At 37.1% G+C, this 26,010-nt stretch overlaps 1 protein-coding gene across 4 annotated transcripts in view; it reads right to left on the reverse strand.

Moving 5' to 3' along the window:
* The window catches only part of RFX3 (regulatory factor X3), a 118,077-nt gene that overhangs the window by 55,558 nt on the left and 36,509 nt on the right, over nt 1-26,010 (reverse strand). For all 4 annotated transcript variants that reach the window (XM_065860857.2, XM_071802659.1, XM_071802658.1 and 1 more), the window contains exon 2: nt 6,684-6,808. In XM_065860857.2, the coding sequence (XP_065716929.1) occupies nt 6,684-6,800 (117 nt within the window). In that variant the 5' untranslated portion in view covers nt 6,801-6,808. The remainder of the gene's footprint in view (nt 1-6,683; nt 6,809-26,010) is intronic.

Consider the following 26,010-nt stretch of genomic DNA (forward strand, 5'->3'; position numbering starts at 1 on the left):
CTACATGAATCATTATATAAATTGACAAATACACCTCAAATACTATTTCTCAACTTCAAAAAAAAATCAAAGAAGTTTTCCAATTAATAAGGTAAGGTATAGCTGTGTACATTTCCTCTCCTAATAATGTTTAGATATTTAACTTAAAGATTCAGTTCTCAACACAAAACACTCTGATCCAAATTATGCATGTTACTAGGCTTTAGAACATTTTTTTGAATTAAAACCATAAAGAGCTGTACTGAGCAAACTTCCTTTCAAAGAATTAAACTACTTCTATTTCTATCACCTTTGACTTCATAACTTAAACTAATTAAAATCATAATTTGATGGAATGAGCTTGACCCAAATCCACTGTAATAAAGTTATGTCTGCAAGCTTGCAATTAATTAGTGTCTCTCAATATTCACATTTGCCAATCTGTGACAAAATGATGTACTCACGCAATTATTGGCTAAAATGCATATATGCTTCACAGTAAAGCACATATTCAACATATTATGATAGGTTTTTAAGTTTGACTCTAGAAGTATTTATTCTTCTTGAGTGACCCAAGTTCTATGACCTTTAACCAACAGGAGAAGGGGAATCATTGTTGATAAGTATATTACAGGACACCAAACTGATATACAGTGAGAAAACATTTTGAAAGCAGGCTTTGTTCTTAAAACCAGTCATCTGTCACCTGCCATGTGATGGATATGCTCCATTTTTCTGATCTAGTAGCATAGCTGGGGAAATATTGTGGAAATGATACCACTGTCAGTATGAATTCCATGTTCTTGTCCAGCCTCTCACAACATGCACTTTGTTCCTTTCACACACACTAGATATGTCTTAATGCCTATATAAAACCCCACACCATTTTTATATTAATAAAGGAAATGTGATTTTTGTTCCTGTAACCTGCATACTGATAAAATGGAACTCTACAGTATGTACAAACACAACATTAAAAAATTCCTATCAGTAAATGCAGGTCACATTCCCACTCTATACAAGGTATTATATTCTCCCATTATTCTTCCATACAAGCGGCTATCATTTCAATAACAACAGATGAGCACAGTGCAACACCTTTACCATAGAACTGAGAGGATACTGCAGTAACAAAGTGGTACATAGTATATCAAAGCTCAGTGTCTATTTGACCAGAAACCAAAAAATTCCAAAATGCATTTATATTCTGACTTGGAACAACAACAAAAATTAATTAACCATAAAACAAAATATCAAAAATTGGTAAAATTCAATTTTTCATGGATTAATTTCAAATTTTCAACAAATTTTATAAAAACTCCTTGGTAGCCTACTATGTAGTACTAATAGGTAAGTCATTACTGTTTCAGTAAACGAAGAAACTTATTTTTTAAATAAACATTTAAGAATGGGTACACTATACTGCTATTAAAACATCTTTTCTACTTCTGTAGATCAAAATGTTTTTCCTTTAAACTTTTACAATGAAGTTCAATACAAAAGGGTCACTGTATTAGGTTTATTTTTCCCTAATACAGTAATAAAAAAGACAGTTTATTTAAAAAGTTATTTTGCTTCAGCTTCTCAGACACTCAGTACTGCTATGGTTAAATTGATTATGGGACCAAGACTGCTTTAGTCACTACATCATATTGCAATGTACATAGCAACCTTAAAGTAGAGAAACTTAGAGGTATTTCTCGTGTCAAAGAATGATAAAATAAGTGAGTAGCCTTTAAGATGGACTTGTTAACAAAAATCCTGCTGAAAATCTTTGTTATATATCTCAAATACTAATTTTATTCCCTATTTTACTTCACTTTGGGAAAAAGTGAAGAGAATTAAAGCTAGTGCTTCTGGATTATCTTTTTAATCTTCAACAACAGGAAGAAATGAAATGCATATATCTACTTTCTAAAAGCACAAAATTATTTGTGAATAGGTTGTTTATGAGAAACCAAAAGACCACCAAACATAGCTTTTGTGGAACAAAAAATTCCTCTTTTCTATTTATCTTTTTATTGTACTTTTTCTTAAGCTGTTAAAGGAATTGTATCAGCTATGTTCTTCAGTTTCTGTGGCAGAACAGAAATTAGAGATCACAGAAAGAATATTCAATAGAGATCTAAACCTAAATGGCATTCTTGTATTTAAAAATACTCCAAGAATCAAATAGTTCAGTGGAAAACAGAGAACACAATTAAATATTTATTAAAAAGTGACAACAGGCAAGTTCAGAAATGTCATGGTCCATCAGGGTGGACTGGTGAGCTAGTCATGGTAACTGTTACTATTGTCTGGCTATAAAGCAGAAAATTAACTGACTTCTATAGGAAATAATAAGTTAAGTAGGGTCAGACAGAAGATCTTTCACTCCTTTTGCATCAGTGATTCTAGCCTGAAATAAGTAACTGGACTAAGAAGTAAGCAACTGAAATGTTCCAGGACAACAAGAGGCTAATGAAAACTTATTTCAAAATACATATGTAATTATAACTACTAGTTCAAGGGGGAAAGAAAGGAAAACAAATTATATCTTTAGTTACACTACCTCAAAGGAACAAATGAGGGACTAAGTTACATTGTATCTATGAGTTTGTCAACAGAAGTCCATAAAAGCACACTGAAATAGAGAAATTACATTGAAGAATAAAAACAAAATTTAAGAGACAATTTTGATTTCCAATAAAAACTGCTTATGCTTAAAGTACTACTAAGCAAAGAGTAGAACAATAGGACAAAATATGTAAGGATTTTTAAATGCCATTTAAAAAAGAACATGTAATTATCCACAGTGCCTAAGCAAACAACTTGAATGTGCATAGTTTTCTGTTCTCAGAGATAAAAATAATTTTTGTATGTTCATTAGTCTGGATTACTTTCGGCAACCAACATATAAATAGCACATGCTGTAATATTCTAAGCACATTCATATTCATATAAAGGCTAATGTCAGTTCATGATTATGCTTTTCATATGCTAAACATGATTTTGCATTAAGAGCAATTTTGATCAGCAGAAGTCTGTATCTCCAGTTAATGATACAATGCTTTGTGAATGCAATGGCCGTGATGTATGGTAAATATGCAGAAATGCTTTGTTCAACTTCTGATGCATGGATATACTTTCATAAAATAGATTATATTTGCAGTTTTATTTCTCCAATCCTTCCACACTGCCTGGTATAAACTGCAAAATGAAGTTAATTTTGGATCCTCAGAAGCTTACTGCACTGTGATAAAAACCGCCTGTTGAAAAAACGATGCTACATCAGTGAAAAATTCCTGTATCGAGGGAAGCAAAAGACTAAGAAAATTCCTCAGGCTATTAAAACTGAATTTGATTAAACTCCAACCTTTTCAGCTTTACTTTTGTTGCTTTTTGCTTACATGTGGACATGTTTGTTCCCTTACCATTCCCCTCTATCCCATCTCAACAGTGACAGCTGCATGAAACCAGCTGCCACAGTGCCGCTTTTACCAGATGGGAAGCTGAAGTTTCCACCAAAGGTTATTTTTTTTTTCCTATTTCTCGAGTATCACAGCAGACTTTCATGAGCTCAATATTTATACTAGTTATATGCAAATTAGGGAATTGTTTTAGCTGAAAATATCAAAAGTTACTATTTCGCTGTTTGCTCAAAAGACAGGATGCTTCAGTACAAACAGCTGTATGAAAAAGGCTCTTAGTCCATCCTTCCACTTACTCAGAGTTATTCACTACAAGTACTAATACATTACTGTAAACATAATACAGACATTTCATCTACACCAAATTGTTGCATATATAGACACTTACGTTACAGCATCTTTGAATTTAACAACAGTCAAGTGCCCTATTGTTTTAGTAAAGTATACTCACAAGAACCTATAATTCAAATGTGAATATTAACACTTATTTTGGATACAGCTGACAGTATTAAGCTGACAGTATTAAGTATGTTCTTAAAAACCACAGGAAAAAACCCAAATGATATCTCATATACTATGCACCTAAAACCTGTCTTCCAAATTTCAACACTGGTAACTTCAAATCTGCAGAAATAATAAGCACTCACTCTGCCAATGAAAGTATGACTTTATGAAATTCAAACTCTTTCTATGATTTTCCTATCAAATGTACATAAAGGTAAAATTAACTTTAAGCAAATGCTATCTGTAGACAAATAATTCCTCAGGGCAGAGCACACCTAAAATTTCTTCAACACAGTGATTGTTTCCACATTTGATACTCTCTTTTGATACTCTCCTTTTTTTAACCCTACAGTTGAAATTACCTATCCCACCTACATTCTTCATCGCATTTCCTGCTGACATACCACATTTACATCTTTTCTCTTCCCTTTCTCCTCACCTCACATCCACTTCCATAATGTAGCTTCTCTCTACACAAATCTTCCATCCATATCATGTTTCAATCACTGCAATACTGTCTGTACTGGATTTCCAAACACCCTTGTTACATCTCCAATCCCTGCAAAATTTTTGAGAGAATCCTCTTCCTTGACTGGATTGATCCCTTAGCTTTCCTTTCTGAAACATTGTGCCAATTCTTACAGCGACTGTTAAGAGTCAAGTGGAAAAACATAATCTAATATATCCACAGAGAAAAAAAATCCAAAACAATGATGAAGTATTCAATATAAGTGAATACTCAAAAGCAGCAGATGTATGTAAAGTTGATCAGGGACAGTTCTACATATACAGTGCAACAATTTAAAAAAAAAAATCAGTTTCCTTTTCTCATTAAGGTATAATCAAGCAAGAAATAAACCACAAACTACTCCTGGACTTCTGTGTTTTGAGATGAGTATTACCTTGATGGAGGATAACTGGAATAACTTCAGAAAAGATACAGTCAATGCCAAAGATTAATGTATTATTTATGTGGGAAAATAAGGAGCCAATTGTATTCTAGAAGTTTTCAGAAAGGTAGAAACTTTGCAGAAGCAAAGTGTATGAACACCAAAGCCATGCTCATTCTTCATTTGCTTACAACAAAATGAGAGCAGAAATGCATGGGAGATCCTACCTTTACAATTCAATCAATCCAATGGTTAGAACTGCAATACTATAAAGTATTCTATATGCCACTAATTGCTCCACAATCTTCAAACGCTCATACTGCTCAAGTACTTCATTACATTCAGCATGTAATATTAGATCATAGTATGTATATCCTGTTTGCTTAAAATAAGCAACTGTGTAGCACTAACAAATTACCATATTTTAGCTGAAAAGATTAAATAAAGGCATAACAAAGAAGAGATCACATGAACTACATCTATTAAACATCTGTCACCATGAAATAATATAAAAATCACACAAATTATCCAGATCTTATTTCACAAAGAAGAATAGTCTTGCACTTCACAAACCTTATAAAAGAGTTAAAGAGCCAAAATCTACAAAGGTTAGCTATGTTCAGGTATCATGGAAGCTTCAATTAAAAACTAACACGGTATTCAGAAGCCTCTATCCTAATCAACATTCAAGTAAAAAGAGAGAGAATTATTTAACAGTCTGAACTCAGAAGAAAATACTTCAAAAAATTCTTGTTTCACAAGTGGTGAATTCTAAGCAAACACACAAAAACATTTATATACAATTTTACTAGTCCAAATTCAATGCTTTTCTGAATCTTTTTTTTTTTTTTTTTTTTTTAAACAAGCATGAATCCTAAAAGATACATGAAGATACAAGCAGAAATAATAGTAATGGAACTATGAGGCACTATAAATTGAGTCTGTACATCTGGAAACAAATATTAGCGAAATGTACATGACTGTGGAATACATATATAAAAATGCACCACCTGGTATTTTAGAACTAAATGAATGCTGGAGAATTTAATTGAGGGAAATGTTCTCCACTGGCACAAATTATGCTATTTAGTAAACTACGGTCAGTTCTCATATTATCGATTCTGAAACTGTGAAGTCAGTTGTAGGTGAAAAATAGCATCAGGTGTCACCCAGAGTACCTGTCACATGGACAGCTCATTTGTGCATTCCGAAAAAGTCTTGTACAGCTGCCATGGCTTTCACATGCAGTCTGTTACCCCCATGCTTTTCCCTTCTTCCTCCCTACTTTATTCAGCCATCACTCCTTCCAAAGCTTGTGTGTGCTGCATCGGTGAGTGACTGTCTAATGTAACAGAGATGTGCACAGTGCCGGCTGCTACAAAAGTCTTCTTACTTACCAGGCAAATGCACATCACTAATTACCTATTGTCATATCAAAAATATTTTCATGACATTGTGCAAAGATCTGCAGGGAGTCAAGCTGAGAGATGCAAAGAACAGTACTTTTCATTTTTACATTTGTACTTGGATGTCCAAATGAAAGGAGAAATTATATAGCAAATAATGTAAAAATATATTCATTATTTAAAGCGAAAAATTGTAAACATTCAGTAACATAAATTATATTTCTACAAGCTATTACATGAATTCCATAATAACCTTCAGTTAGAAACATGTATGTGTACTACTGGTGCTTGTCACATGCTGTAGTTAAGGAACAGATCCTGAAAACAGCTTGCCTTTCTCCAGCTATTTTGATTCCAGAAAAATAGAATTGATAAAAGCAGAGCAAAAGAGTTCATTTAGCAGTCATGTACAAAATCAAGTTCTCCACTACATTGTGAAGAACTAGCCTTTCTGATTTTTTTTTTTAATCTTCCCAAAACTTAAGGTCACGTACCTGTTGCTGAACCGGTACTTGCTGTACTACCTGTGTGGGCACTGCTGCCTGGCCAGCCACAGATGTCTGTAAAGTCACAGTTGAACTTGTATCCGACCCAGTCTCTGATGTCTGCATTGTGATCTCTGAATAAAATTAAGAAATAAAATAAAAAGGTTAGTGCATTACTTTTTCTTTTTCTTTGTCACTTCTATTAGTACACTAATTTGACACATTTCTATTTGGATCTTAAAATTAGCTAATACTAATCTCGGTACGAGCCAAAAGGTTTTTCCCCTTACTAGCGTATGAGTTAGTACAAGTGGGTTTTTACTTTTATTTTACCTATATTCAAAATACATTTTCTTTACATGTTCAGAAATATATATCACTTCTCTTGAGTTTTGTCACTTCAGGAGTAACTCAGAAAATTCAGCAGCAAATCTTCTCTCAGCTTGAAAATACCTGGTCATCATTCAAAACTCCTTTTTCTCTGGCTTACTGAATTACACCAAAAACTCTAAACATTCAAATTCGAAGTCAAACTTCTCACAGGCCACAGAATGAAGGCCTGTAATCTGGACAGCAAACTCTGAAAAGCATTTAATGAGTCACAGTGACAAAGGAACTCTAATAACCTTTTTCAGTAGAAAGTATTAAAGCAACCTCTGTACTTAAAATCTGAGAAGAATAAATGTTTTGGCACCAAAACCATACAGAAATACACACGCAGTGGAAAAGTGCCTTGGATCGGAGCGCTAACATTTAAAGGGAACAATGGAAATGTGCACAGAATACAGAAATGGTTTGAGAATTAAGCAAAATGCCTTACAAAGAAAACTTAATCAGAAAGACAACCAAGGATGACTTATACCTTACCTTCACAGGAAACATAGACTGGGAACTACAAAATTCCTCAGTTTTGCACAGCAGAAATAACAATACAATTGACTGGGTGACCAACCAAAAGCAAAATTAATTCAAAATCAGGAATTAAAAAAAAAAAAAAAGTTTAAGGAATGGATGATTAACATGCGAAAATAATAACCAGATAAGGAAGGTTCACCTGGTACCTTCAAAACAGAAGGTTGTATGCTTCTGTGAAGAACTACAGCAAATACAAATTACTAGTCTGTAAATCAAATGTTCTGGGACCTAAGAATTCTACTGCCCTTAATGTATATTGGCTACAGAATGCTTTGGCAACCTGAGGACTTACATCACTAAAAATGAATAGCATTAACATGCATAATAAAAGAGGTTTATGTGAAAAAAAAAAAATCTGTACATACTGAATGAACTATCGAGTGATTTTTCACTTTAACTCTACAAACCCATATGGCTGACAGAGAAGAAACTAGAGTTTAATTCCACTTTCACACACTCCTCTGAGGAAATAACAACCTCTCCTCAGAAAAACCCTTACAATATTTTTTGAGACAAACAAAAAATTTGTCTATTCACGGGCATAACAACATAGAGTAGGAGGAATTCATCACTGTATCAAAAAAACCTCAGAGCCTCTCAGAATATACAACATTCTCCTTGCTTGAAAACTGAACCAGCTGCAACAACAGACCTTCCTTTCAAGACTAGGATCCACAGCAGTTTAATCTGATTTAAAGCTGGGGTTCTGCAGTCACTCCCTCCAGCTATCTCTGAATCACTTTGTTGGACTGGACAAGGTTGAGAAGTGGGCCCACATGAACCTTGTGAGGTTCAACAAGGCAAAAATGCAATGTCCTGCACCTGGGCCAGGGCAAACTCTGGTACCAGTTCAAGCTGGGGGATGAAGGGGTTGAGGGCAGCCATGCCGAGAAGGACTTGGGGGTGCTGGTGGATGAAAAGACAGACAGGACCTGGCAATGTGCGCTTGCAGCCTCGAAGGCCAGTTGTATCCTGGACTGCATATGAAAAAAGTGTAGCCAGCAGGTCAGGAGAGGTGATTCTGCCCCTCTACTCTGATCAGACCCCACCTGGAGTCCTGTGTCCAGCTCTGGAGCCCTCAGCACAGGACAGACATGGACCTGTTGGAGAGGGGCCAGAGGAGCCACAGAATTGATCCAAGGGCTGGAACAGCTCTGCTGTGAGGACAGGCTGAGAGAGCCTGTAGAAGAGAAGGCTCCACAGAGACCTTATTGCAGCTTTTCAACACTTAAATATGAGGAAAGACTTTCTAGCAGGGCCTGTTGTGAAAGGACAAGGGGTAATGGTTTTAAACTAAAATAGGGGAGATTCAGGCTGGACACGAGAAATAAATCTTTTACGATGATGGTGGTAAAATACTGGCCCAGGTTGCCCATAGAGGTGGTCGATGCCGCATCCCTGGAGACATTCAAAACCAGGATGGACAGCGTCTGAGCAACCTGATCTAGTGGAAGATGTCACTGCTTATTGCAGGGAAGTTGGACTAGATGAACTCTAAAGATCCCTTACAATCCCAACTATTCTATGATTCTATGTTTGCTGTAAATTAGTAAATTTCATAATATTTTTGCCTACAGAAAATGCTGTACAAAATCCAGAATACTTACTTAACGCTAAAATCGTGCTACAGTTCCAATATCAATCCATCCTAACAGACAGCAAACAGTTTTTCCCTTAATTTCAATATTAATGAGAACATTTAATTTCCAATAATAATATCCAGAAACTTTTTTTTTTTACTTTTCAATATGCAACCATCTTAAAGTTCCTGCAGATAAATTAATGCAATATTGTGCCACATAAGACATCCTTAAGTGCACTAGACCAAAATCATGCACTATGTAATCTGTGAGCATAAATAAACTGAGTCAGAGATTTAGAAAACTATTTTTTGCAAAGGCAAAAAAGGGGACTTATATTTTATATACATACGCATAAACATGTATGTATAAATTACAACCATAGCAGTGATGATTATACTTTTTGAAAAGAGTCACATCATAGTACAATGGGATACCAAGTACTTTCTAGGGTTTCCGAAATGTAACAAATGCAATAGACAATGGCAACATTCCTAATGGAATACTAGTGAGTGGAGTATTTCAGTTTTATACTTAATCACTGTAAGCATTTTCCAAATTTGAGCAAATCATGTCTTACTCATTCCTTGAAGAGCAAAATATCACTGCTAACAAAAAAGAACCTAAGTCATAAAAAGATCAACATCCAGTAAGGAAGAAACGTAATGAAACTGGCTTTTAAGGAAACATATGAACTTCAAACTACATTTAACTGACTTGTAAATGATCTTTCACTTAATGAAGTCACAATTTTTAATAAATAAGTATTCCTCCTAATTAGAAATCAAAGCCAACTGTTATTTAACAAAGGCCACTTCCTATATATTGAAATTATTTAGAAAACAATTTATTTTTGTAGTCGCTGTTTTCCACAATCAGAAATAAAGGTCATTGGGGAAATGTTTTATGCATAAGTACTGAAAAATAAAAAGAAGGAAAAAAAAAATGTGTAGCATACACATGATGCTGTTTGGTCAAAACAAGTTCTTCCAATTCAGAATTTAAAATTTTTCAAAAGCATCAGAATAATCCTATGGACATGTCTACTCATTTAGGGATGTACCTTCACCTTAAGGTATTAATCATTTGTACTTAGTCCTCAACCTGTTACCTTTGACTTGGAAAATTTCTTCAAAAGTGAAGTAAAAAAATAGAGCCAGGTTGTCTGAGCAAGCCTGCACTCGCTGTCACACGTAACCCAGGCAAAAACACCGAGAAGCTGGCAGAATAGTGGAAATCAAAAGCTAAATGCTGAGCAGCTTCCTAAATCACCTCCCTGCGGTAAAAGTACTTCGAGTCAGTTTCTGAGCACAATTAAATGGGTCAGTTTAAGCCACCAGGTTGAACAATCATTTAAGATACTGCAGCTCTAATGGGAAACAAAAGTGAACAGTTGAATAGAATTGAAAGACATTATTTGATACCAGCCCTTAGCTTTACTTGGCTATATGTTGTTTTTGTGGTAACAGTTTACAAACATGTCAATCACTGGAAGGGACCAGGAATGCCACTACAGTCAAACAGAGTTTTGACTGGTGAAAGACCGTTCTGTATTGCCATTTATCTGCTAATTGCTGTTACATCTCAGGCAGCACGGGATCACTACAGCTGCAGTTCAAGATGCTCAAGAAACCAGAGCCAGGTACTCTCACTGAAGTGAGGAACATAATGTGTTCACTTCCTTGTGGCAGTTGTCATGGATTGTGCCTGGCTGACATTTGCATCAGCCCTTTAGGGAAAGGGAGCAGCTTCATTTTGGCTGTAAACCAGCTGTCAGTCAGAGAAACTGTGGAGAAGCTCTGGGATGAGCAGACTGCAAGTGCCAGTGCCAGCCAGCAGTCTGCTGTTAGGAACTGAGGGATGCTGAACAGGAATAGCCAGGAGTCAGATATTCTCTGCCCAGTCCAGGAAGTCACCATGTCCCGAGACACATCAGGACACATGACAGATAAACCAGAGTTAGGTGAGAGAACACCCAGAAAGAAATGGAGAGACCCCAGAGGACCCCACAGCACAGGCTGGGACTATCCACAGTACAGCTGGTACTGCTACACTGACCTACCAAAATTCAGACTACGTCATCCCATCCACAGGATGGGGGAGCCATGCAACTTGTAAAATGCACGTACATTTTTCATTAAAGTTTTTTGGTGACTGAGTGCATTTTATCTCCACACTATCAATTTGGTGACACCCTATATTTAAGTATACAATCTGATGTGCTTCTTTAACTCGGAACTGTAATACACTTTTATTAATAATCTGATAGACAGGTTAACTGACTTAATATGAATTTATTCAAAAGTGTTTAGGTTGCTTCCATTGTTCTGCCTAAGTCTCTATCCTAAGTGCAGTTCTTCACTATAGCTCAATACACAGTATAGATTTTTCCTTGTAGATGCCTTACAATATGTTTAATAGTCAAGCTTTTTCATCTTCCTGTTCACTGGAAGTTTTCCTAGCATCATGTTAGTGAAGCAGTCAGTGTATTTCTTTTACATTGTATCAATACTGAGCAGTTACATTAATATATTTTTATAATCTAAACGAAGTCTCTTTCACTGATACTGCATGTAAGTAAAGGAACATGCATATTACAACAGAAAAGACATCATCCTTGCCTAATGGGACTGTCAGGTGTATGACTAGCAACAGATAAATGTTTGACAAAGATTCTTTTTACTCTGGCTAATTAAGCGGTTGGACACCCCCATCTGTTAATGGTTTTGCTTTGTATGTGAATGTAAGCTAAACAGGCCACACTCTGAAAGAAGGCTAATTAACCCCTCCAAGTGGGAAAAAGATACTGCCCAAGACCAGCTGCTGAATGTGACAAGATTAGTAATTCTTTAGTCTAATGGGAAGAACACAGGCAAAGCTACTACGCTGAAAATTACCCCTTTCCTGTATATTCTGTGTAATTTCATGTTGTCTGCTAAGTTCCCTAAAGATATTTTAATACACTCAGATTCTGAGTTGGAATCCTTCTGTCTTCTAGATGTGAAATATCAAGACTGAATGGTAAAAGAGTCTAACTTGATCCATTACTTACCAAATGTGTCAGATTTATGATTACTGCTTATTTTGCTCCTAGACTACTTCATCCCGAACTAATTTACTTATTTTAAGCTACCAGTGTTTGCAAAGTTTAGTTCAGCTCATATGCTTTATTGTCTAGATCAAATAATGTAGCAAGCTTTAATTCAATGCAGAAAATGAAAGCCTGTAATTTACTTTCAAGTGCAGCAGGAAATTTCTTTTTTCTCCTCTAGAAGGCTAAATAAAACATCACAGAAGGTAAAGTGAACTAGATCTCATAATAACATGCAGTAATAGCAGGTTTTTAATGGTCAGAGTAAAAGGCTAATCTTAAGATTTTTATCTACTTATAATGGTGTATCACCAATACACTCATCAAGAATTTCGGGCAACATAATTTGTTTCACAATAAAGGAAAACTACTCAGAACATAAAGTTTCAACAAGTAATGCAGAATGCTTGGTTCCTGAACAATAGTATAAATGGAAACAAGTTTCAGTAATACACTAGAGTTTTAGATAAGAATTCATTTTCAACTTCTGTGTAAACAAAAATTTTATGAACAATTGCCTTCAAACAAGTGATGTTACGAATTTGAAGAAATAATTGATGTGTGTTAGCAGTAAAGCAGAAGGCAGTTTATACATGCTATTCACAGAAAAAAAATATATACTGTAGGTAATTTTTAGATACTAATGTATTTTCATGTCAGAACATCAGTTTCTTATTGAACACTATTTGATTGTTTGTCCTCTACCAAGGTTCTTAGGTGTACCACTGTAGGCAGCTGGACTCTACTGATAAAAGGACTAGTTGCTAAATATTCTAGTTAGCAACGTGAATTTCATTGTTTTGTCCAGCTTTTAATGGATTTATGGAAGGAATAATAGTTAACTGAATGGCACAAAATGAAGTATAGAAGTTGATTCTCTGGATTCACATATCATTTCCAGTACAAAACCTACAATAGCAGAACAAGAAGGGGAAGTAAAGAGAGATACACTGAAAGGGACCAATGTAAGTGGCAACTCTTGGTAACTCCTTCAGAGAAAGCTCATAACATCAAAAAACAATGTCTTGACAATCATATTATTAAGTACCTAAGAACAGTACTAGTCAACAATTGTCATAATTACATTTTGTATCTCCAGCAGATCATAGACAGAACATGGATGGTTAGGCCTAATGACTACTTTATGACTCTCTCACTGTGACCTACCTACTAATTTTACCTGCAAAAACTTCAAAATTGTATTTAGTCTTGGTGGACAATATATCAATATTACACATCAGCCCTACACATCAGTACACACCAGCAACAGGACTACATTCATAACGAAAGGACAAAACAAAACTTCTGAAGAGTTTTTGTTGTGACAACACAACACGGGAACGTCGTTGTTGGGATGGGTATTTTGTTGTGTTTAGTCAGAAACAAGTTTTGACAAACAAATGAAAAATAATTACAGGTATTGTAACTATAATTATGCATAGAATGATTTCTGGGAGATCAAGTACACTCTTATCCCAGCCCATGGAATTTATGTTGGCCCACATAGAAATGTTCAAATGCCAGTGACAACCAGTGGAGCCTGGGGAAAGATAAAAAATGCCCAGTTTCATTCTAGTTTTCTGTTTCAAAGAGCTCATAAGCCTGGTCATCTTGATCTCAGAGACTAGGAACCATCAAAGACCATGGCCATCAGAGTCAACAATAACCATCAGATTTATAGTACTGTAAGCCTAGAGCTTAGTTAATGTATTCGATTAATGCTTGATTCTTAGATTTTAACAGACTAATTGGCTAGTAGTTGAGCATATATAAATGCTTGCCTGAAATTTGGAGATTTGGTTGGTGCCTCTCAGAATATTCCCTTTACAGCAGTTCCCAATTACCCAGCGATAATAGCTGCAACAATTTACATCACAGCTGTACCAGGAAATCTGCTTGGTATGGTGCCAACTCACCGCAAAATGGAGAGGAAAACACCTCGAATGCAAGATAACTCTGAACTACAACGCAACTAAACAGACTTAAGATGTCAACACACAGGGAATATCAAGTGGACAAGGACACATAGTTAGTTGTGCCCAGATGTAACTTCATCATTCCAGCCTATATATTGTCATTCTGCACCTGACAGCTGTCTTGCCAAATAAACCTTGCTTCTCCTTATATCTTCCTCCTAACTTACCCTTCTATTCTAGATTACCCTTACCCTTGCTTGTGTTTCTGCTGAAAGAGCATCTGAACAAAAAAAAAAAAAAAAAAAAGAAGGTAAAAGTTATGCATTATTATGTTAGTGCAAAAAGGAACTGCAGTTTTTACATTGTTGAAATTTGCTGTCTGGTATTGGAATATATTCTTAAATAAATGTGGTTATGTTGTACATCATTTTAATGTGCCTTTCTCGCTTTATGTTTTTTTGCTACTGACTTATTACTCACTGTTTATTTTATATTTATTTTCAACTACCGGAATGATGTTAGACAAAAATTGAATTAGAGTGATTTTCTTACTCAAGTTCAAAATGGGCCCTAAAGCAGGGGAGATAACTTGTAACACCAACAATGCCTTTGGCCCAGGATCTGTTGATGAACACACAGTGCAGTGCAGTGCAAAAAGTTTCATAAAGGAGACAAGAGCCCTGAAGAAGAGGAGTGTAGTGGCCGGGTATCAGAAGCTGACAATGACCAATGGAGAATTATCATTGAAGATGATCCTCTTACAACTACATGAGAGGTTGCCAAAGAACTGAACATTCACTGTTCCACAGTCGTTCGGCATTTGAAGTGAATTGGAAAGGTGAAAAAGCTCAAGAGGTGGCTGTCTCAGGAGTTGACCAAAAATAAAAAAAATTGTTGCTCTGAAGTGTTGTCTCCTCTTACTCTACACAACAACAACAAACAATTTCTCAAACGATGAAAAGTGGATTTTATATGACAACTGGTGATGACCAGCTCAGTGGTTGGACCGGGAAGAACCTCCAAAGCACTTCCCAAAGCCAAACGGGCACCAAGAAAAGGTCATGGTCACTGTTCGGTGGTCTGCTGCTGTTCTCATCCACTACAGCTTTCTGAATCCCAGCAAAACCATTCCATCTGAGAATCTGCTCAGCAAACCAAGGAGATGGACTGAAAGCTGCAATGCCAGCAGCCGGCACTGGTCAACAGAAAGGGCCAAATTCTTCTCCACAACAATGCCCAAGCACATGTCACACAACCAGTGCTTTAAAAGTTGAACAAATTGGGCTACAAAGTTTTCCCTCATCTGCCATATTCACCTGAACTCTCACCAACCAACTGCCACTTCTTCAAGCATCTTGACAACATTTTTCAGAGAAAACAATTCCACAAGCCGCAGGATGCAGGAAATGCTTTCAAAGAGTTAATCGAATTCCAAATCATGGATTTTTACACTACAGGAATAAAACTCATTTCTCAGTGGAAAAATGTGTTGACCGTAATAGTTCCTACTTTAATTAATAAAGATGTGTTTTAACCAGTCATAACGATTTAAAATTTACGGTTCAAAACCACAATTACTTTTGCACCAACCTAATACTTGAAATTAAAAGCATTCCAAAGCATAGAAATGTGTTCTGCTCAGACACACTAACTAAAAAGAAGAAAAAGCACTGGAAAAAAAAGGTAAAAATTATATTGGATTAGGTACAGAATGAGCAAAAGTTCTGTGAATTGAAATTACTTCAGTGCAATCTTCTTTACCAATCACAATCAGACACAAATTATCTGGAATGCTCTGGACAGAGTATGTGGACTCCTCTTTCGTACCAGAGCAGTTAACTCAGACCTGGAGCTTCGATTAGCCCTGAAAACTGGCATAGCTTCCTGATCTCTGTGCTCTATCATGTAAACATATCCTCCGAATCACCATAAATGAAAAGCATTTTTTTTAACCATCTCATGGGGAAAAAAAAAAAAAAGAAGTCTTTGGTGTAAAGAGCTGACCAAATAATTCATAAGAACCTCTGGAACCCAAAAGTTTGGAACTCAAAACAGAAGAATTTTTTAAAATTGGTATTTTGAATAATTTCAGGTCCTAAACCAACAGCAAACTGGTGGCTCAGGACTTCTTACTTATCAGGTGGCATGTAGGTTTTTAAGCCATTTATCAATGGACAGCATCCTTCTCTCTTTTTAAGACTACTTAAGACTGTTCCTGGCTTGACAGCATTTGCTATAGTAGAAAAATTGTCCCTGGCTTGAGAGCATTTACTGCAGTAGAGCATTTGTCTCTCAAGATGCTTTGAAAGGACTGAACTGTTTAATGGATTGACAGTGAAATATGTGTTACTTTGTTTCTATACAATTTAAAAGGTACTATTCTAATGTAAATCATAGATTAAAAAAATTATAGATAAAAAGATTCACATATGCTTTATTTGTGCTCGTAGCTGTAATTATGCATGACATTAACTTGCTTCACTGAAACACATACACATTGAAGTCTTTCTGATCTCCCTAAACAACCTCGTTGTAAAATGTATTAAGTGCTGTGATGTTAAAAACTACTAGGTATTTAGATACAACCAGCACTCTGTAAAGAAAATGGGAAGTTAAAAAATAGATATATCTTTGCAGCAAAGAAGACCAATGGCAGACTTGACTGTATTATGAAAGGTGTAGCCTGCAAGTGCCACAGTTCCGCACTTGACACCCCATCTGGAATACTCTGTCCAGTTTTGGACCCCCAGTAATAAAAATAAATCACAAAATTAAGTCTAGACGAGGGTCACCAAGATAGTAAGGGGCCAAAAACATTCGATGTGGGAGGAAAGGTTGACCAAACTGGATTTTCAGCCTTGAGAAGTCTACATAATGCACAATTTCTTGAAGAAAAGATGCACAGGTGAATTGTTTGCCTCATAAATTTCTTGACATACCTTTATAACTTCAAAAAAATGCATCAAACTACTTTTAGCGGTAAATAAGATTATTGTACGGTTACCAGAATTTCTCTGAGATAGACTCCCCACACACTCAGTCTTAAAAGGCACCAATTTCCAGATGAGGTGTATTCTAAAAGGTAATATTATACTTATGTTGTGGCACAGTGACTCTAATTCTCAAGTACACCAGTAATCCAGTATTTGTGCTCAGATAACCTAGACTTCAATTAAAAAAAAAAAAAAAAAAAGCAGAAGCACTTAAGCAGACTGCCTAGATTTCTTATCCAACATAAAGAATGCTAATGACGTTCTTTCCATAGCTCATTTATCTCTTAACTCATCTAATATCTTGGTGGACAAACAAATATATCAGTAAATACTGAATAATACATGAACCTATATTCAGGTTAACTAGCCACTCTAATGCTTAGCCACTGCAATTTTCTAGGCATCAAAAGAGTGGAGATTTAATCAGAAAATCTGGAATGTTTTTGTTTCTTATAGATAGTTTCATTTAGGTTTAAGAAGTTCATACATAGAAAGTGAAAAATACTGTTGGGCTGCAGCAGCCAACAAAATTGTTTAAGGATAGAATGCACTCAAAATAAAACTAAAAGAAGTTACTGACACTTCGGTTCCAGATTCTACTGCACTTTAAGAATTAAAACAGTTTGTCTGCATCAGATGCACTGTGCTGTACACAGAAGAACATGGTGCACAAAAATGATGCTCCAACTGCTCTCAACAGTACCCTTATTTAGCATAGAGAGGGATAAACACTACAGCCCGTTCTACTAAGGTTCAATGAAGTATGCAAAAACTATCAATCATTATTTGAGGAGTTCTTTGACAGCAAAACAGAACTTGCCTGTCAGACGCCACATGATTAGGTGTGTGTTTTAAACAAGTTTGCTGAAGTGTTACTGCTCACAGCATATACGGCAATATGGCTATTATGTTTACATTTTCATATCTGAGATCAATTGACAGGTACCACACTGTGGAGTGTGACTCAAGTTTCTTCTGCAATGCAGAAAAAAGTGCTGAGCTACTGCAAGATCTATTTTCAGCTTAAGAGAGTCAATAGTGATTTGCTGTGTTGCATTGTGTTATTCCAAAGTAAGCAACACTAACCCCAGACCAAATACTTATTTTGTCTTTGTTCTAATTCTCCAAGTGAAATACTTAACAGTTTCCTGTATTATGATAATGTCAACCAAACAGAATTCCCTTTTCTAGTCTATGAAAAACAAAACAAAACAAAACCAAACCAACCAAACAAAAACCCACACAGAACTCTGCAACCATGATTAAGATACTTAAAATCAATTCAAATATCAGAACCTAGTATGTTCCCAAATGATTCTCCATTTTTCGTAAAACAAGATAATGACAAAACTACCTCAACTGCTTTGAGAAAGCAGGAGAAATAAGTGTAGTTCAAGTGATACAATATATAAAATAAGCTAAGCGACAGTACTTGAAAGAGTTTAACATATGGGCAGATTCATGCTCTGGTTCCTGTTAATTTTATTTTCATTATGAACATGTTTGCAAAGAAGTCAAATCTAAACGGTTTATTCACACTTGAAATGTCAGGGTTGCTTCTTAATCAAAGAAGCAGCCAGTCATATCTGCTACTTTTTAAATTACTGTATTTAAGCACTTCAAACAAAACAGAAATTTTCTTTCAAAGTGAAAATTACATGAATCTAGAACACCAGGATGAACTGCACACTTACCACACAGTACAAGAAAATACACTAAAAAAACACTGATGAAATTCCCTTCCCTTCCTTGTTTAGGAGGGACACAGTGCATCTTCTATAACAAGAGTATGCTACAATCATATCCTTATCCAAGTTCTATGATATCTACAAGAATCAGTGTTTTTCTCTTCTTTCCCTTCCCATCTCTCTGCACACCCTCCCAAGATTCTCAGGCTCCTGGATCAAAGTTCTCTACTCTGCAGAAAACTACCTGCATGTTGCTCCCAACTCAAACCTCTAAAATCCAGTAGTTCTGCACTTTGAAAAACAATCCATTGTATATTTTCCCTCTTGGTATCTGAAACGTGTCTGAAATGTGACACATCTTATATCAACAGAGATAATTCACTCTTTCTCTGGTCTCCATTTAGAGATGGTGCATACAAAGAAACTACTACGCAATTATCACCTAACCAGATACAGCACATTAGGATGAAAGGAGGTGTCTACAGTATTCACTGCAAGTTGTGTGTGACAAAGTTAAAATCCTTCTCTCAGCCTTTGCTCTAGGAGCAGGAATTTGCTTTAAAATATAAATAAATTTCATTTATTTTATATATCATAAACATAACTAGTTGTTGCATAGAAAGTTAACTACTAAAAATAAAATAAAAAATAAAACAATATAATATAAAATAAAACATACAAAACAACAACAGACAAGAAGTTCTGTGCAGAAATAACAAAAATATGTTTCTGAATGACAGGACAGAAAGAATTAACAGGAACATTTATATACACGACACCATGTAACCCCTCCAAAAATTTATAAAGTCATTTAAAAGTTGGCTCCTCCAACTAAGCCAAAACCATTTCTAAGATAATTCAGATATTCACAACAGAACCATCTTCACCTATATAACACTAAATATTTAAACTTAACATTGGCAGAGTTGGATGTCACATAACCTAGACTCTTACCATGCAAAGGAAATACTTCCATGTTTAAACTATTGACATGTACATGTATACGCACCACAGATTCAACCCTGAATTTATGAAACACTCCTGGTACAAGCTCTCTTGAAAGAAACTATCTTGTAGCAAAGATCCTCAGCTGCATTACACAAAGTATTGAATACAAGTTGAGGGACATCATGATCTTTGCCCTCTCATCAGCACTGGTGAGGCCACACCTGGAGCGCTCTTTTCAGTTCTAAGCTCCTATATTGGGTTTGCATGGAAAGGTTTTGGTAGCAGGGGCCTACAGAGGTTGCTTCTGGGAGAAGATAATAGAAGCTGCCCCCATGTCAGACAGAGCCATTTCCAGCTGGCTCCACGGTGAAGCCATCACTGGCCAAAGCTGAGACAATCAGTAATGGTGGTAGCATCACTGTAATAACATAATCAAGAAAGGGCAAAAAAAGCTATGCAATAGCAGCTGACAGAGAAGACTGAGAAAATATGAAACAACTATGCAAGCACCAAAGTCAGTGAAGAAGACAAGGGGAGCAAGTGCTTCAGGTGCCAGAGCAGAGATTCCATTGCAGCCTGTGGTGAAGACCATGGTGATGCAAATTGTCCTCCCACTGCAGGTCCATGGTAGATCAAATATCCATATTCTTGATGGGCAATGGCTGGGGCACAGCCCCAGAAATTCCTGTGCTGTCACCAGGGGTCAATTGTGATGGACGCAACCTCTCTGCTGTATCCTGGTGCATTTGGTTTAGGCTTCCTGCAAATGCACATGTACACCGCACAACCTCAGCCGGACTGCAGCCCTTCTCCATTTCCAGTGCAGAGACTTGGCTGGTACAGGTGCTGTGACAGGTCCTACGTGGCAGCTGTTCCAGAGTGGTGGCCCTGAGGTACCACTGAAGGTTCCCAGCTCCTTAGCCTTTCCTGGTCATCTCCTGCAGGTGCCCTGTGCCGGTTCAAGTCATGCTAGCTGGCTGATGGCAGTGCAGGGGGTGCAGGGTCCCAGGCTCGGAGGCAGCATGCTTGGGGCAGATAAAAGGGGCAGGCATATGTGGAAGGCAGCCCGTGGGGCTGGCTGGCCACTTTCCAGCCCGCAAGGAGGCCCTTCGGGAGGCCCTTGCCTGCCCTCTCGCACCACGTTGTGGGGCTTTCTTTGCTGTTCTGCTCCTGGTGCCAGAACAGCTTTGCATATCTTGTGGCAGGACATGGTGTCGGGCATCAAGGAGGCTCTGCAGCACAGCTGCTCCGCCATGACAGCCAGCATGAACCAGCTGCAGCAGGCAGGGTGGTGGAAGACAGCAGCAGCCAGCCCTTGACCCTCCTGCCTGGACTACATGGACAACACAGCCTATGCTGATTCCTGCCCCTATGCCTTCTGCTTCAGCTGCCTCTGGCAGTGGGCTGCCCAGAGAGCTGCTGACCCCGCTGTGCTTCAGCCGCATCCTGCACAGGGTGAGGCTGGACGGCAACTACCTGGAATATGTGGTTGGACCATCGCCCTGCTGGCAGAGGACCGTGGCCAGGCAGAGGGTGCCCACCAGGTCCCCGCAGTGGCGCTACCACTGCGCCCAAGGCCCATCAACAAGGAGCCCGTAACTGCTGGTAGAAGGAGGCCTGCGAGGAGGGACCGTGGGGTCTGGGGGGACACAGCTCCAAAGACCTCTAATACCTCTGCCCTGGCAGCTGCAGGGAGCACCCAGCCAGCCCTGTCCATGGACCTATTTCACACTTCAACGTCCTGGTGCTGCAAGCTCAGCTTATTTGCTTTGTGGACACTAAGTAAGGATCCAGAAGCTTTTCAGAGCGTGTGTCTTTCAAAATCATTTGGTACACTTCATGTGAATATGCTAAACTGGTTGTGGGGGTAGGTGTAATTTTACCTCCTTCTCTAAAGATAACATTTCAATTTGCACTACACAAATCATTACATAAAAAAGCTTTCATTTACTATGCCAAGAGAGACTGTATAAAAAAATAAAATCGCCCTATGCAGTGTAACTCTGTTGCACCTTTTAAAATGAGCCATAAAGAGCTAAATCAACACATGTAACAGTCCTTGTGCTTGTAACACAGCAACCTGCTGAGATATACTACACTGTGCCAACTCCATACACTCTATTCCTTATATTTGTCTATTCTGAATGAGAAGTTTACAACAAAGCAGTTACATAAGTTTAACCAGGTTTACAAATACACAGATTTTATCAGTGAAATTAGTTACTGTAATGACCCATGAAAGCAATTTGGCTCAGAGTGGCAGATCAACAGCAGAGACATGCTTGCATAGTAAGTCTAGCACCACACTTAAGCTGTACTTAGCAGCAGTGTCATGTTTGGAAAACTACTGCACATCCACCAAGTCTGCTGATACCGAGCATCCATCACTGCCACAACCACCTTGTTTCTCTTTATGGGCTTTCTTGGTGGCTTGCATAAGGTCCAGGTATCCTTGTTTGCAAGTCGTCACTTGGCTCCAGTTCATATCAAGTCAGGCCCTTTAGCAGCTTCTAAAAAGAGATTTATGTCCTCCAAGCCTTCCATCTCCCCAGGAGCACAGCAGATGCCTTTAAAGAGAAGTGGCAGCATGAACATTTCTATTGACATGCCATTACTACACACATATGAGAAATAAAACACTTTACCACGATTTAATTCATGCACAGAGATATTTTATTAACTGGTTATGATGGATGCCAGTCATTGGTCAGGCCTTTCCAAGCTCTTGTTGCAGGTTTTTCTGCTCTTCTGTGAAAGCCACTGTCTTTTCTTCACTCATTCTTTGATTGCTGCAGGCCCAGACAGGAACACTTCTGTCTTCTGCTTCCTCAGCTAGTCAGTCAGCTGGAGCTTTTTAAAATGTTCTGTAAGGACATCGGCCTAAGGATAAGGAAACAGACATAGCACAAGCCTGTACCTCACAGTGGTGTTAAAAGGAACTGCAAGGTTCCACCAAAACAGCAGGCAAAGGCAGCTCCCAACAGCACTTGCCATTTCTCTGTGAAACCTACCTAGAAATGGTCTTCCTGATTTGTAGGCCTGTCAGATGGCTCCTCTCCATGTGGTCTTTTCTCAGAAGTCCTGCTGAGGCTCATCCTTATTGTCTCCACATCTATGTTCTTCTGAAGTCGGTCTTTTGTTCTGGATTTCCACCTTTGTAGGGAGCCTCAAAGCTGCCCTAGTAATAAACAGTGCACGGCTATCCTGGCAGGCAGCTTGGTGCCAGAGGTGGGGCTCCAGAATTGGGCTCCTCTTTGCACATGGCAGAGGAAGCTCTGAGGCCCCTGGCTGGGCCATCTCTGAGGTCAGGCCAGTAGCCCCTGGGCGTGTTCTTACCTGGTTGTGCCCCTCTCCCCACCCTGCACTTCTCATGCCCTCTACTTGTCCTCTGGTACCTCCCTCCACCCCAAACATTTCAGGATTTTTTCACTGGACTTGTGAAGTGTGGGGGGTCCCAACATACTTTGTATTGTTATTTAATTACTTTCCACTCACATTTAAATTTTAATTCATTTCGCTAGTTCTTTCTAACAAATGTTTTTACATATTTGACGCATACACTTCTACATATATATATATTTAATTTATATACCTTCATACTATATAAAGTATGTATATCTATACTGTATATAATATTAACATAAAACTATATATAACATATATCAAAATACAGGAAAAATAAATATTTTTATGTCTTTGTAAAGCATTTACTACACAAGTAGTATACGAAATGCAAAAGCAGAATCTGACATCAAGAAACAGGGCTACACTTCCTTTAGTGAGCTATCATAAATTCAATGGTTACTGTTAGCATACAATGCAATAAACATCATAAACACATTCAGGAGTTAATATATTACGTTGAAGTCACAATGTATTTATACTTTATCATTCCATTTTTTGAGAGTTGTCTAACTTTTGTATGAGGATTGATGTATCTTTATGATAATCAAATTATTTAAAACTTCGGTTTTTTATTAGTTTATGATAAGCAGTACATTATTTGAAGCATTACTGTATTGGAGCCAGAAAGTAGACTGAGAGAATGGAGGAGAAGGTAAATAACTAACAACAAACACAGAGTCTGATACTGGCAAGGACAAATGGTATCCTCTGCAGTATGTCTCATGTATTTGAGAAAAAAAATTAAGCTTTACTCAGATTCTTCCAGCTCATACAGGAAGAACAAATGCACAACAAAATATAATAGCTCAAGGGCTGATTTTATCATCAAGTTTCTAGGATGTCCAGTCACACCAGCAATTCATTGAGACTGTGTTCTTCTCAAAGCTTAGATCCCATTTGAATTTGCGATTCACTTCAACGTGATGTAGTGAGAGCTTCAAAATAAGAAATGAGGAAAGAAGGTTGAGAAAGATATATTTAATTCCATTCATTATTTTTAAGTAAATGAGAAATTTAGCTAATAAATTAATAAAGCAATAAAAAGCAGCAAAGAGAAAAATACTACTATTACTGATGAGAGCACAAGCAAGGGAAGTGAAAGTTAATGAAAGGATTAGGTCTAATATGATTAGGAAATGGCTTCGGATAATTACAATCTCATGTGTCAAAAATATCAAAGATTTCGGACCCTCCCCTCATTTCCTGCCCAAAAAAGAAATAGAATTACTTGGAGAAACATCTGAAACTTGGTCCCACCATGTCATCAGAAACACAGTACCATAGCCATCATTACAGGAAAACAAAAATAAGCTAAAATATGAGATTTGCAAAAAGAGAGCAATGAAGATTATAAAGCTGTTTCAACAATTGTGTTGCATAGATAAAATGTGTCTGTTATTAAAAGCATAACAGGTTAAGAACTGGTATGAATAAACATCTCTCTGGTATTTAAGAGAGACAAATATTACTGGAGAAGTTTATGATAAGAGGAGACTAATTTTTGAGTGGTAGCTCAGAAACTTCTGTTACAAATTGCAGGCACAAATATAATAACTGCCATGTTTCTTTACTAAGTAGTCCTAAATGTATTTGAAGCATCTCATGCTACAATCCTTAATGGTTGTGCAGTGTACTGTTTTTATGCCACTGGAGGCTAAAAGGATTTTCTTCGTAGGATCAGGCTATACATGTTGTATAAATTTGATAGAGACCTGTCATGCAATCCTTATCAACTAAACACAGAACCAGGTATACACACCTTCAGGTATCCCCTGTGAGTGACAGGCATTTTGAATAAGCACACAGGTTCTACAGTAAGACCTGAGAGAGAATCCTGCACCACTAATGACCTCTTATGACCAGAAAGCGTGCATGTTCATGTCTGCAAAGTTCGGAAAGATGGATTTAGTGGTATATGTTTTTCAAAATAAGAGTTCTGGGTTTTAGCAAGAAAGGGTTGTCATCAGTGGCACAAAGTCCAGTTGGACCCCAGTCTTTAGTTGAGTACATGTGAGGATTGATACTGGGTACAGTGCTGTTTAACATTTTAATTAATGACTTCAATAGTGGAACAGAGTGCACCTTACTAAGCATGTAGGTGATGCAATGCCAAAATACAATCAATTTGATTTTTTAATTACTTTTAAAATTCACTTACTTGCCTTGACACACAATGATAAGGATCAGTCTTTACGAAATAAATTGATAAGATTTAAAAAAAAAAAAGAAAACAAAAACAACAGCACACTGATACTCAAGTTTCAAAACATTTTTTAGAGACTGATATATGATAAACAATTTCAACCCTCAATTTAGCCTCATGCCTTCTCTGTTGATTAGGATACTGTCAATTTTGTAACAATAAATTATTTTCCTCAAATGGAAGCTCTTCAATCCAATCAGAAAAATCCATGGAATAAGGAAAGAAAGATGGTGAGCCAAGACCGATATATCTTAAATTCTAGTAATTTCCTTCTAAATTCAGCAACATACATGAAATGCAAAATCAGGGTATGAAATTATGTCAAGTGTATTGACAAACTCAAAAAACACCACACTTTTGGAAACAAACAAATAAACAACCCACCCCACAAACTAATACTTAAAAACTCTGACTAAGGATTAGCTAAGAGGAATCAGATTCCTAAATACTTATGGGTACACAGACCTAGAGAATTTGTTCTGGACAACATACAGAGAATCAACAACACAGGGAACAGTTTGCAGGTTTCTAGACTAGCACCTTTATTTCTAGATCTTCTTTCATCTTCAACTAGAATTGACATATAATAGAGCTAAG

This window comes from Patagioenas fasciata, chromosome Z, assembly GCF_037038585.1.
Source record: "Patagioenas fasciata isolate bPatFas1 chromosome Z, bPatFas1.hap1, whole genome shotgun sequence".
NCBI lineage: Eukaryota > Metazoa > Chordata > Aves > Columbiformes > Columbidae > Patagioenas > Patagioenas fasciata.